At 41.7% G+C, this 13,861-nt stretch overlaps 1 protein-coding gene across 1 annotated transcript in view; it reads left to right on the top strand.

Moving 5' to 3' along the window:
* Positions 1-13,861, top strand: part of LOC105989603 (chromosome unknown open reading frame, human C1orf21) — a 119,226-nt gene that overhangs the window by 45,799 nt on the left and 59,566 nt on the right. Inside the window, exon 3 of the mRNA XM_013021732.1 lies at positions 1,488-1,582. Within this exon, the coding sequence (XP_012877186.1) occupies positions 1,488-1,582 (95 nt within the window). The remainder of the gene's footprint in view (positions 1-1,487; positions 1,583-13,861) is intronic.

Below are 13,861 nucleotides of genomic sequence, written 5' to 3'. Positions count from 1 at the left end.
TCCAGTAGTAGTGTTTTAGCCTTGAGCAAAAAAGCCAAGTAAGGGTCAGGACCCAGGCCTTGAGTTCAAGTCCCAATACCAGCACATACCAAAATAATAAAAGGATGAGAGACAAAGAGAGAGGGAGGGAAAGAAAGAGAAAAAAAAGAAAGAAAAACAATAAAACAGGAAGTTGCTAAGAAGGTAGTTAATTGTACCCAATTAATTCAATAAGAACATATATCACAGCTTCCTAAACTGTGAAATATGAACTCCCTTCATGATAGACAGCTGTTTTTCCTAGTTATGTGTTACCACATACCATCTGCCAAGCAAGCAAGCATCGGTTTGTTGATGCATTTTTTTGATTCCATAATCTGTATGATTTTTGTCCCTTCAAATTGCACCAGGTGCTGGTGGCTCATACCTGTAATCCTAGCTACTCAGAAGACTGAGATCTGTGGTTCGTAGCCAGCCTAGGCAAGAAAATCCATGAGACCCTTATCTCTGATTAGCTACCAGAAAGCTGGAAGTGGCACTGTAGCTTAATATGGTAGAGTGCTAGCCTTGAGCAAAATAGCTCAAGGACAGCACCTAGGCCCTTAGTTCAAGCCCATGACTGAATAAAAACAAAAAAATGACAACAGAAATGTCTTAAAGTCACTCTGTTGTTGAACTTTGGAGTCCAAGTCATTTCCTGTTGACACAAATCTGATAAAAATGTCATTGTAATCATCACCTCTGTCCTCTGTCCTCTGACCTGAAGGAAAACTCCAGCTGATGTTTTCCTGAATTTGACCTGGAATAGCTATTGACATTGGAAATTTATAGCTGGCTGATGGGAAGTATGGATCCATCTGTGACTGTCTACACTCAACAGCTTTCAGTATTACCCTATTTGATCTGGTTCATATTATGGCTTTTTGTGTATTTAACTTTAAATTAAATAAGTATGCATGTGTAAATAAATGGACAGTGTGTTTGTAGTAACTCCATACTGCTCAAAGATTAAATATGCAGGTCATAGGAAAACTTCACTTCCCAATTGTTTATATTTATTTAACAGTACAACTCCTTAGTCCTAAACAGTACTCTGTTTTCACATAAGAAAGAAATTAAGGTGTAAACATGCCACTTGAAAATTGCCATTCCAGGCCTTTTACACTAGTCTTCTCTTGAGGAGAAGTACGAATATTCTTTTCCTTCTTGGGTCATTGTGTGTCTCTGTGTGTATAGATTTAAAACAGTCTTAAGACAGATTTGCCTGTTTTCTTTGTTTGCTTGCTCTCTGTGGAGGGACTATGCAGAGAACTCATGTCTGTGTTCAGGATGCTGAGTCCATCCAGTAGACAGAGCAGATTCAAGAATCTTGGTTGAGCTTTTTCCAGATTGTTCCAGAGAATCCATATAGAAGGGCCAGAGGGAAGCCATTGGACTTTACTCACTGGCAGTTTTCTATGATTGTGGGGAAAAAATTGTAAGATGTCTTTTCTTTTTTTGGCATACAGATGAATATAGGATCAAACCAGTGGAAGAGGTCAAATACATGAAAAATGGGGCAGAAGAGGAGCAGAAAATAGCAGCCAGGAACCAAGAAAACTTGGTAAGAGTTGAATTTACTCTGTAACGATGACTTTAGTTGACATCGTTGTAATAAAATCTGCACTGTACATTTAAGCTGCAACTCACATACTGGCTCACGATTTCTGGAAAATGTTGTGTCTATTTATAGCCTGCCTGTAAGCTAAACCATTACTCCCTATATCCTGTTTGTCTTGAATAAGCCCCTTTTTAATCTTGATAAGGAATGCTCCAGGGAACATACAGCAAAATTAGTAATGTCTTCAAAGAACTAAATTAAAGGGGGAAGATGAGTGGTGTAGGATTGAGATTTATGGATGGAAGTTTTTTTGTTGTTGTTTTCTCTCCATGTCTTTTAACCCTTATCCTAGACAAGATAAATGGGAAAATTTTATTACTCTGGATGTGTAATGTGATTAAGAAAGTTGTCTCCGAAGGAAAATCATGTCTTGCTAAGGTAGGTCTCCAGAGACTTTTCACTTCTGGAAAGGCTTGTGGGGTTTGTTTGTTGTTGTTGTTGTTTTGTTTTGTGTTTGTGTTTGTGTCCATACTGAGGCATGAACTCAGGGCCTCAGCTTTTTCACTCAAGGCCGGCCCTTTCTCTACCACTTGAGCTGCAGGGCACATCCAGTTTTTTGGTGGTTAATTGGAGATAAGAGAATCACAGTTTTGTCTCTCCAAGCTAGCTTTGAACCTCAATCCTCAGATCTCAACCACTGGAGTAACTAGGATTACAGGCACGAGCCACCAGGTACCCAGTCGGGATTACAGATTTTGTGTCAATGTGAGAATTGTCATGACATGAAATAAATTAAAAACTTTTCCCCTTAATATGAATCCAGATGCATGCTCCACTCTATTATTCTACCTCTATAAAAATAATTGTTAGTGATTATATGAACAGATTTCTTAGAAGAACAGGAGGGAGGAAAGAGGGAAGAGAAGCAGACAATTGCTACAGATATTCAGAGGAGTCAAAGATCATGTCTGCGGGGATTAGGACCTGCTTTATGCAAGAGCTGAGTCTTCAGTGGGTCTTGAAGTATGGAAGGAAGATGGGTACCCCAAGCAGAAGGACACAAAGAATATAATCCATTAAAGCGTGTACCCCTGTTTGAGGACTGCCAGGAAAGAGAAGAAGGTGAGAGGAGTAAGGAGAATCTGAATATGGATCAGTGTAGGAGCTTCATGCCCCACCCCTCCAATTGTACTGGATTACAAGGCTCCAAATGTTGCCAGGCCAACAATTGGAAAGGTGGTTTGCCCAAGGCAGGGCATGCCTTCCTGCACATACTCCGTACCTTCCTTTTGGCTTGCTTACTTACTAGTTTGGGTACGGTAGATTCATTGTCTTTGAGAGAAGTCTCTCCAGCCACCCACACCGTCACTTCTTCATTCTCTTGGATTATATTTGTGATTTCCTGTAGACTACTCAGCATCCCTGTCTCAGCAAAACTGAATAATTCATTTAAAGTGGATTCTCTTACACTGTCAGCTCACAGGTTAAAAATGTACCCTTTTGGGCTTGCAGTTGTGTCTAGCATGTAGCAGTGCATGTTCCTCATAGGTGCTCAGTAAATGCTGAGCTCTCCATGCACTTGAGGATTTGGCCATAGTTTCTGTGGCTAGAGGAGATTGTGTGGAGTTCTAGGCTGAGTCATACCTTCATCTTTTATGTTCTCTCCATTCAAAGACAAGCATTTGTCCCAGTTTTCATCGTGGTTTAACATCCATGTGTTCTCTTTGCTTCTCTCAGCTTCTAATCCTTCTTAAGGAAGGTGGTGCCCAGCAGCATGGGTATTTGTTGTACTCACAAGGATTCTACATCATAAATTTCCATTTGAAACCCAGTGTCTCCATGTCTGGCCTTAGCATTTTGGTGAGATATCAGAAACTTCTGTATTTCAAGTTCATCCATAACCTAGGGGAAAAAATTGTTAAAAACACTAGCAGAAAATATTGGAGAGATGTGTTTCACTTCTTAGCAAACGCTATAAATAAACTTTCTTTCATTGCATAATAAGTAAGTACTTACATAAGACAGATGACTACAAGAAATAGACACTGGATAGGTAAAGGCTAGGGGTTATATTTATGATGAATGAAAGGCAAAGGATTAGTGTGTGAGATTTATAAAGTGCATCTGTAAATAATTAAGGAAAACTCTTCCTAGTACTCATTTTGTTGAACTGTAAGTTCATTATTCATAGGAATTACATAATCAGAATCCTCCTCTGACTATATCATACTTTGGCCAATTTGTTTCTATATATCTGAATATGACCCTATATCATTTTTCTATTTTTTTTAAATTTTATTTTATTTGTGAACATGCTGTACAGAGGAGTTACAATTACATGGGCAGGATAATGCGTACATTTCTTACCAAGCATTGCAGCCTCCTCCTTTGTTTACCCTTCACATCCCTTCCCAGCCTCCCCCCTCCCTATATCATTTTTCTTATATGTTTATAATGTAGATCCGTGAAAGAGAACACATATGAGAGAAAATATGTCCTTTGTCCTCTCTGAGCCTGACTTCACTCAATATAATTTTTCCAGTTCCATCTATTTTCCTGAAAATGTCATATTATTCTTCCTAAGAAATGAGTAAAATTCCATTGTGTGTATGTGTGTGTATATATGTGCATATAGTTGTATAAATATATATATATATATATATATATATATGTCACATACCACATGTTCTTGAGCTACTCATCCATTTCAGGGCATCTAAGCTGTTTCCATACTTAGCTATTGTGAATACTGAAATGCACATAGTTGTGCATGTGTCTTTACTGTATCCTGACTTATAATCTTTTGGATAAATGCCCAAGAGTGATATCTCTGGATTATTGGATAGTTCTATGTTTAGTTTTTTAAAGAATGTCCAAACTGCCTTCCGTAGTGGTTGTAACAATTATGAGGGAATGAGTATAGGTTGTGAGAGGAGGTGAGTGTTGGAAGGGATAACACTGATTAAGATACATTATACTCATAATCTGCGGTGCTGAATTGCAACTGCTTTGTGCAACTACTTAGAGATAATGAGAAGTACAAGTTGTTGTGTCGAAAACAAACTTTACAACTTTGGTAGGGGGGAGCGGGGAGGATTGGGTGGGGGGGCAAGGGGAGGATGGGAAGGGATGGGAAGGGGAAACAAAGGAGGAGGCTACAATGCTTGATAAGAAATGTACTCATTATCTTGCCCATGTAATTGTAACCCCTCTGTACAGTATTTTCACAATAAAAAATAAATTTAAAAAAATAAAAAAATCAATCAAGTGAACAAGAAAAAGGTAAAAGGTAGTGTTTTAGGGAACATGGTACATGGGGCAGCATATTGGATGGGAAGCATATAGATTATGTTTCACATCACTAACCTGGTACATACTGTCTTAACCAACCACTCCCCCTCTGCCTTTCTCACTCTCTTTTCCTCTCCCTTTCCCTCTCTCCCTCTCTCTCTCTGTCTCTCTCTCTGTCTGTCTCTCTATCTCTCTCTCTCTGTTTCAGATACTGCAGCTCAGTGCCCTCTCCTCTAGGTTTTTTCTGGGCTACTCTCTAAAACACCCACGTGTTTTAGTCAGTTAATTTGGTGATTTCCAAGAGTTGATGGTGTCTTACAACTTGGTAAATTAGGTAATTTAAAGAATATGCAAACCAATGTATCTTTTCCCAGGTAAAAATAGCTATGTCTCTGAAAATTGAAGCTATGGAAAGTCAATGAAGGCAAATTTCTAAAAGCTTGCTGCTTAGTTCCGCCCAGTTCTACATTCAGATAAGTTCACAAGGTCTTTAGGTCTTTACATTCACTTCACAGAGGGAAACAAAACCACATCTGAGGGAATCTGGGCTACAGAGGGAAGAGTGAGTGGAAAGAAGGAGCCTGTTGCTGGGTCCAAAGACAGAAAAGCGTTGCCCAAATGGGTATTTGTAAATAAACAAAGTGCACAACCCCTTTTCCTGCTACCTTAGTTTTAACTCACTGTATTTGTATTGTTTAATTACCATTTGGGTAGTGTTGCCTCATACAATTTTTATTATAATTCAGGAAAAGCCAATTCGCACAAGGTTCCATTTATCTCCCATAGTTTTGGCATAGTTGTAGAAAAGTATGTATTCGCATGCTCATGGTAAATGCATTGGAGGAGAGTTCAGCCACGTCAGTGAAAGTCTGCATGTGAACAGCTTTGGTCCTCACAAGCAAGTGCCCAGTGTGTGAGGACGCTTATGTGAGATTCTGCGTGGTGTACGACTTCCTCAGCACTCATGCCCGTATGGCAGCAATAAAGCTGCACCACTTAGGCAACCTTTAAAAAGGATGAGTTAAGGCTGGATGTGTGGCTCAAGAGGTAGAGTGCTTGTCTAGCAAGGAGAAGGTGCTGAACTTAAATACCAGTATCACCAAACATTATAGGAAGAAGGAAAAGAGCGGGGTGGGGGAGGGAAGGGAGGAGGGTAAGGAAAAAAGGGAAGGAAAGAAGGAAGGGAGGAATTATATGAACAATCATAGAAAAATCTTGCAGATTGCAGAAATGAGTATATAGCATGATCCACTTAAGATTTTTGTTTTTGTTCTTGCTAGTACCAAGGCTTGAACTCAAGGCCTTGCATTCTCATTTGGATTTCTTAATCAGAGTTGGCACTCTGCCACTTAAGTCATGCCTCCAGCCTAGCATTTTGCTTGTTATTTTAGAGATGGAGTCTAGAGAAGTTTTCTATCTGGACTGGCTTTGAACCAAGATACTTCAGATGTGAGCCTGTGGATTGCCTAGGATTGCAGGTGTGAGCCACTGGCACCTTGCTGCATTTGTTTTTGTAATGAAACAAAACAGCAACATTCTCTGTTTGCCTAAGTACCCAAATGTATACAGAGATTCATTGACAAAAACCTAGAAGGACATGTCCAAAACTCTCAGCAGTGCATTCCCTAGTGGATGGGGCTTTAGCACACCGACGTTCAGTTCCCTGCTCTGCAAACTGGAGGTGGATAGTGAGCACACTGTAGTGAGAAGGCCAAGGTGTAGTTAACAGCTCCAGCTTAGACATTGTTGACTGTTGTGATGCTAGTTTCATTACTGGAGGAACACTAGGTGGGAGCACATGAGAAATAATTGGGGCTATGGACAAAGACTTTTTTTCTTTATACTTAACGTTCCTCATTTTATTTTAAACTTCATTTGTTCAAAGGGGGATAACAACAAATATCAATTTGACTACTCACTGACTGTGTGTGTGTGTGCACGTGCATGTGTGTGCACATATTCACCTGTCCAGGGACTTGAACTCAAAGGCTAGGTACTGTCCCTGAGCTTTTTTGCTCAAGGCTAATGCTGCATCACTTGAGACACAGCTCCATTTCTGGCTTTACAGTAGTTAATTGGAGATGAAAGTCTCACAGACTTTCCTGCCCAGGCTGGCTTTGAACAGTGATCATCTGATCTGAATCTCCTAAGTGTCTAGGATGACAGGCATGAACCATCAGCACCAGTTTTATGAATATAATCCCTTTGAACATTCTTACCCATTCAACTCACCCCTTCCCTCACTTTTCTTAATTTTGTAGGCCATGCAGCGTTCCAAGGTGCTTCAGCATAAAAGAGCAGAAGCCAGCTCTAGGCATAACTGCCTCCTCCTGCCTGGGACCTTAACTTACCACTGATGCTTTAAATTTACAGAAAATGTCAGGACATGTGAAATGAAGAGCTAATAGTAGACATCTTTAATGAGGAGAAATACTGTAGAAACTCACAAGAGCACTCTTTGGAGGGAGCCATGGTATGGAGCTGGTGAACCCAGATATTTGCCCTGAGCCCATAGAGTAAGACTTCAGGAAGAAACTCGCAAAGGATGGGTTGACAGCCCCCAACCCAAACCAGAGAGTTCTCTTCAGTTCTCTTCAGCACTGGAAGTCAATAGGAATGCTAAGCACACAAGATAGCAGATACAAAATCACTCTAATCCTGAGAGTGGGAGAGCTAAAAAGTGTGTGAATGCATATTGTAAATATTCAGTCACTGATAAGATATTTGCTATTATAAGATATGTATGGTCTCATCTAGATGTTCTCATCATCAGGAATTCTGTGGAATCCACATAAACTGAATACAGTCCTGTTGCCTTTTCCCATGACCCACAGAGCAGCAACTAGAATTGTGAACTGATTTTCCTGCTGAGTGATTACTGTCCTGAGCTAAGGATTGTCTATTTACCTTTGAGTGCTTGACTTTAAAGGCAAGAACAATTACTTATTTTCAGAAACCAAGTCACGCAAAAGACTAGGACTTTGAACTGTCACAATTTCCAAAGTCGTTTAAACAATCTTAGCACTTGGGAAAACAAGAGTCGAACTGGTTTTAAAAGGCAAGTGTGCAGCCATAGTAAGCCCCTCCCCTCCCTACCCCTTGTGCCCTGTTTGCTGTCTTCCCCTCCCCCCTTCTCCTTCTGCTAGTTTCAGAGTGGCTTTGAACCCAGGTTGGAGCTCAGGTACGTTGCTGAGAATGGGGTCTCTACTTGAAGAAGGTATTTGGGGACCTCCTAAAGACTGTGTTGTTCCCTAAGGCAAAGAGATTGTAGGTATCACATTTAGACAGGATATTCCCTTTGCTAGGACATAAATATACTATGAGTGCCAGACTCATTCCCAAAGATCCCCTGGTCCTAACTCTGGGGTACTCTCCTCCAAGTGCCATGCATGATAGGAGTTTGGCAAGTGTCAGGACCCAGGCCCCTCCCCTCAGCAGTGCAGTGTCTTCAGAGAATTGCCGACACGGCCTCCCCCCGTCTCCGGATGAGGGGGTTTGGCAGTGCCCTGAGCTCCTATCCATCTCAGGAGACTCCTTTGTCCAGCTATCATTGTTGTGTTACTTGAGCCAAGAACATTCGCGGTCTTAGAGATGACTCTGGCTGACACTGTAGCAATTTGTCTGAGGTTAGAATTTAATTTTCTCTGGAGGAAGGATTTGTCCACTCAACCTTCTGTGTTGAGTTTGAAATGTTGGGCACAGTTCCTGATTCAGGAACAGAACATTATGTGAATAAAATCATACACACACAAAGTGTATTGTACCCATAAAGCCCACCACAAATCACAGCAAGCATTATTATTGCTAGTAAAATGGACAGCTGGAACAGGGCATGGTGGCTTACGTCTATTAATTCTTGCTAGTTTGGAGGTGAAGATGATTGGGAGAATTGCAGTTTCAGGCCTGGACAAACAAAAAAAAGAGTTGCTCTTTAACCAAAGGTCTGGGCACAATGGGACATACTTGTCACTCCAGCTGCATGGAAATCCTAAATAGGAAGCTCGCAGCAGCTTGGGAGTAAAAAGTGATACCCAGTTCAAAAACTAAACAAAAAGTTTAGGTTAGGGCATGGTTCAAGTGGTAGAGCGACTGTCTAGCAAGAACAAGGGCCTGAGTCCAAACCCTATTGCCACCTAAATAAACAAATGAAGACTACAAGTATAGTGCAGTCGAACTCTCCAATAAGTCTGTGTCCAGTGTAGCCAGTTCTCATTGTCTGCCAGGCCTTGTATGGTCACAAAAAGGATAGGATGTTTGACAACACCCAACTAGAACACACAGGGAGCTCAGAACAGACAGACAGACAGACAGACAGACATTTGCATGGGGAATAGAATTTTGATGGTCTTTATTTGTGTGTGTGTGTGTGTGTGTGTGTGTGTGTGTGTGTGTGTGTGTGTGTGCTTAATTAATAATGAGTCTCACAGACTTTCCTGCTTGGGCTGGCTTCAAATTGTGATGCTCAGATCTTAGCCTCCTGAGTAGCTAAGATTACAGATGTAAGCTACCAGTGTCCAGCTTTGCTGAAATCTTTTACAGAAGCCTAATGAAGTCTTGTAGAAGAAGAATCACATGGTGGGCTTAAGTGGGAGCTGTGAGGAAAGTCACAGAGGGCTGACATTGTACTAGATACCTAAAGATTAGATTGAGAAAGGGATTCATGTCAAAGGAAAAGTAGAATCCAAACAGAGGTGTGCCGAGAACAATAAGTATTTGGGGGCCTGGTTAGATGGCTAATGCTGTCATCCCAGCCACTAGAGATGGGACGGACAGGATAGAAGTTTGAGACCAGCTCAGGCAAAAAGTTAATGACACCCATGAAACAAATAAGCTGAGCATGGTGGTACACAGCTGTAGTCTCAGCTATGCAGAGACATAAATGGGAGGATTTCAGTCAGAGGCAACAGCAGTCAAAAAGTGGGATATTGCTGGGTGCTGGTGGTTCACACCTGCAATCCTAGCTGCTCAGGAGGCTGAGATCTCCAGATCATGGTTTGAAGCCAGCTGGAGCAGGGAAGTCTGTGAAAGTCTTATCTTCAATTAATCACTAGAAAAGCAGAAGTGGAACTAAGGCTCAAAGTGGTAGAGTGCCCCCCCTTGAGCAAAAGAGCTCAGGAACAGTGCCCAGGCCCAGAGTTTAAGCCCCAGTACTGACCAAAAGAAAAAAAATAATTTACTAGGGTTCCTTGTAAGCACAAGATACTGATTTCAAACTCTAATATGATTTTCCCAGCCATCCTATCCCCTCCCAAAAAAAGAGTAGTTCAGGAACTAATAGAATATATTGTATTTATTTGGCTGGGTAGCCAAGTGTGTTTTAGCACTTTCTTTTCTTTTTTTGGTCAGCCCCTTTGTTTCAGGTTTATGAAAGGTCATATTGTTTAGTCTTCGCCTTAGCATTCGTAACTACTGACTCCACAGAAGAGAGCTCTGCTTGTCTAATGGAGATTGAGGCTGTGGATAATGACTTCCGTTCCCAGCATTGTTACAGGCCTGATTGCTTTGCCTCATGCTCTCCATGGATGTAAGATGCCCTCACATTGCTGGCTACATTTACACTTGACCTCCCACCATTCAGCACAGGCCGGCCTCTACATGATCTCCCAAAATTTTTCTGTTAACATCTTATAAACCCAACAAGCACAGATAGTACTTAGATTTCAATTTCTGGGCTGAGTCCTTGGTATTTAAGTAGTAAGTGAACAGGCGCCATCCTCCAGGCCTTATTCTGTGTGAACCACATAGATCTGTGTTGATCTCACAAGATCTGGGCAGTATTTACACCAAAGGCTCCAATCTGAGTCCCAGAGTTCAGGAATGAATGAAGGCCAGGCTTTGTCATTGGAGCACCTAGAACCACAGCGTGTTTGTGGGTGTTTCCTGCAAGTTGTTCTGATTTCTCTCTTAGCATGGAAGTTCTAGTCATCTGTTGGCAAATTCAGTTTTATGGTTTCCACCAAAATATTATTTATGTTTGGAGTGTGAAAGCATTCAAAGCAGCCACCTCCTGCCAGGTGCCAGTGGCTCACACCTATAATCCTAGCTACTCAGGAGGCTGAGATCTGAGGATCATCATTCAAAGCCAGCCCAAAAGCCAGCAGGAAAGTCTGTGAGACTCTTGTCGCCAATAAACCACTAGAAAACAGGAAGTGGTGCTGTGGCTCAAGTGGTAGAGCACTCACCTTAAGCTGAAGAGCCCAGGGACAGCGCCCAAGCTCAGAGTTCAAGCCCCACATCTGACAAAAAAAAAAAGCCACCCATTTTTCTAAGACTCTGAGACCTCGTCAGCACCCCCACTTTGTTTGTAAGCACAGTTGAGAACACCAGCAATTTTTGTCTTTTGAAGAGGCTCTTGGTGATTCTGAAAACAAGTTCATATCTGTCACTCAGAAAAGCAGGGGAAACAAAGAGCCGAACATGAAAAATTCCTGAGTCTCTTTTGGAGACAGGATAGAATGTAGCACGTCAACATGGCAGTACAGATGCGGCTGCTGCTGTACACTGCGGGCTCGACCTTCATTCCCGGCATAAGTTCATTTACTTTCCTGGTGCTCTAGATGAGCTAAGTTTCTTCCTTCTTTGAAGCAAGTAAAACAATTGATAATGACAACAGTATTTTCCAAAATGTAATCAGCTGTCCCAGTGGAATGGTTCACTACAGCTTTTCAGTTATGGGCACACTTCTGCTCATCACTGAGCATTTCAGCAGTTACTTAATTTCAGACAACTACTTTTATGGATTAAAAACACTCTTTTAGGAGTATTCAGGTTTGAACACAGGGCCTTATGCTCACCAGGCAGGTGTTCTGACACTAAGCCATGCCTCCAGGCCTTTCTGGCCTGGTTATTATTTTTCAGAGAGATTCTTGCTTTTGTCGTAGGCTGCCCTGGATCTGTCATCCTATTTAAACTTCTGGCCTTAGCTAAAATGACAGGCACTCACCACCACACTGAGCTATGAGATGAGATGAGGGTCTTACGAACATTTTGCCTAAATTGACCTTGAACTGTGATCCTCTCAATCTCTACCTCTCAAGTAGCCTTTTATGGATTTTGGCAGGTAAAGCACTGAGACCAGAAATGAGTCAGGAATGTGGTAATAGGAACTGGAATGTGAAGTAAAGGTCATGTCAGAAACAAAGCAGAAGGTTTCTTACTAGAGTGGGGGTCCAATAGTACTGGCATGATCCTGGGTCCCTCAATGCAAACTAGGGCTCCTTTACTTGCCCCAAATCTGAGACATACTAAGCCCCAAAGGAACAATGGGAAACAGCAGCTATAGATGAGAAGAAGGAAGAAGCCCCTACTACTGAAAGTCTTCCCAGGGGTCTTCACAACCTCAATGCTAAAGCTCATATCAAAAATCTTGTCTGGCCACCAGGGAGACTAGGTGAGCCACACCTAACTAATGCAATAAGTATTTGCCTGTTATATAACTGTACTTGAACTTTTCCTGTTTATAAACATGCCATTTGCTTGAATTACTTTCCAACTTACTAGGGAAAATGCAGAAGTGAATAACATAAATAAAAATCACTCATAAATCCCAGTTTTTTCTGTTGAATACACATAAAACTATAACTTTTCCTAAACCCAAATAGCCATGAATTTCATACAAAGCTAAACATAACCTTACCATACGCATAGCAATCATGCTAGACATATGTTGATATGTTAATAGTTTTATTCATAATCACTGGAAACTGCAAAACCCTTTAGTGGATGAATCGACATTCAGTGGAATACTTTTCTGTGGTGGAAAAGAGTAAGCTACTTAGCCCTAAGAAAACAGGAGTGAATCTTAAATGAGAGATACCACTCTTACTGGGAGTCATTAGTGTAAATTGCCTCTTGTCATGTTGGTTAGAACTGGGTAAGAATCATAAACATCAGTCCATCTGTCAGCAATTTTAAACTGGTCAGTGACTAAATCATGTTTTGTGTATTGCTTTAGAAAATGAGAGTTCTTTGAAAGACTGTGAGAACTAACTTCTAATATATCAAGTCACTTTGTGAAATCCTGTTTTCTGAATAAAAATAAAAACATCAATTTTGCCACATAGCCCCTGTTCATTAAAAAGTAAGTAGATGCTCCCAGAGATTTAGGTTGTAGTCTCTCAATTCTTTCAAAAGATGACTCTCAAAGAATGTGTTAATGTCCCCCCATTGCTGGACCACAACTTAAGGAGTGTGACATTTTAGTAGGAACACCCCAAATGTACTCCCAGAGAAATACATTTTCATTACCCTAGAAGAAAACTCCCATCTCCAGCTTCGCTGAGCTTGACATCTGTGGCAGCAGAATCTACCTGATTTACTGTCTGCCCTATGGACCTCCAGGGTCAGCTGGCCTTGCGCCCCCCCCCCCAATCTCACACACTTGTCTTAGGCTACAGGCTCCACTGGGCTAGCTCCTCGAGATGGCTCACTCGGGCTGGAAGCTGCTTGTGGTAGTGAGCTCAGCTGTAGACCAGGGTCTACAGAGAAACTTCACTTGGTGTGGGCCGCTTGCAGCCTGGTGGCCTGATGGGTCACACTTGTCAGCTGACCACTGGGTTCCTCCAGGCAGTGATACAAGCAGTCACAGGTCCCCAAGCACACACCCCTCTTTTTGAAGGTAGAGTGGCCTGGTGAAGGATCTTGGGAAACAGTGGATAATGCAGCAGCCATCTGTGGGAACTTAAAATTTGCTGTGATTATCCACTTGTTCACGTGCCTGCTTGGGTATGGAGCACTTTGGAGCAAAGCACTGTGAGACTGCACTTGAGTTCAGAAATCTCCGTTATGCCCTGGGATCTAATTTGGATTTTCAAAGGAAGGCCAAGCTATGTGGTGGCTCATGCCTATTATCCCAGCTACATGGGAAGTAGAGATAGACTACAGATGGAGGCCCAAGTGAGCAACAAAGTTATTGAGACCCTATTTCAAAGAAAAAAATATATGTATGGTGGCTCACATCTGAAAACAGCTACATGGGAGGTATACACAGGA

Source organism: Dipodomys ordii, unplaced genomic scaffold (assembly GCF_000151885.1).
Source record: "Dipodomys ordii isolate 6190 unplaced genomic scaffold, Dord_2.0 Scaffold57, whole genome shotgun sequence".
NCBI lineage: Eukaryota > Metazoa > Chordata > Mammalia > Rodentia > Heteromyidae > Dipodomys > Dipodomys ordii.
The sequence above is the reverse complement of the archived record's forward strand: the minus strand, read 5'-3'. Positions and strand labels throughout refer to the sequence as shown.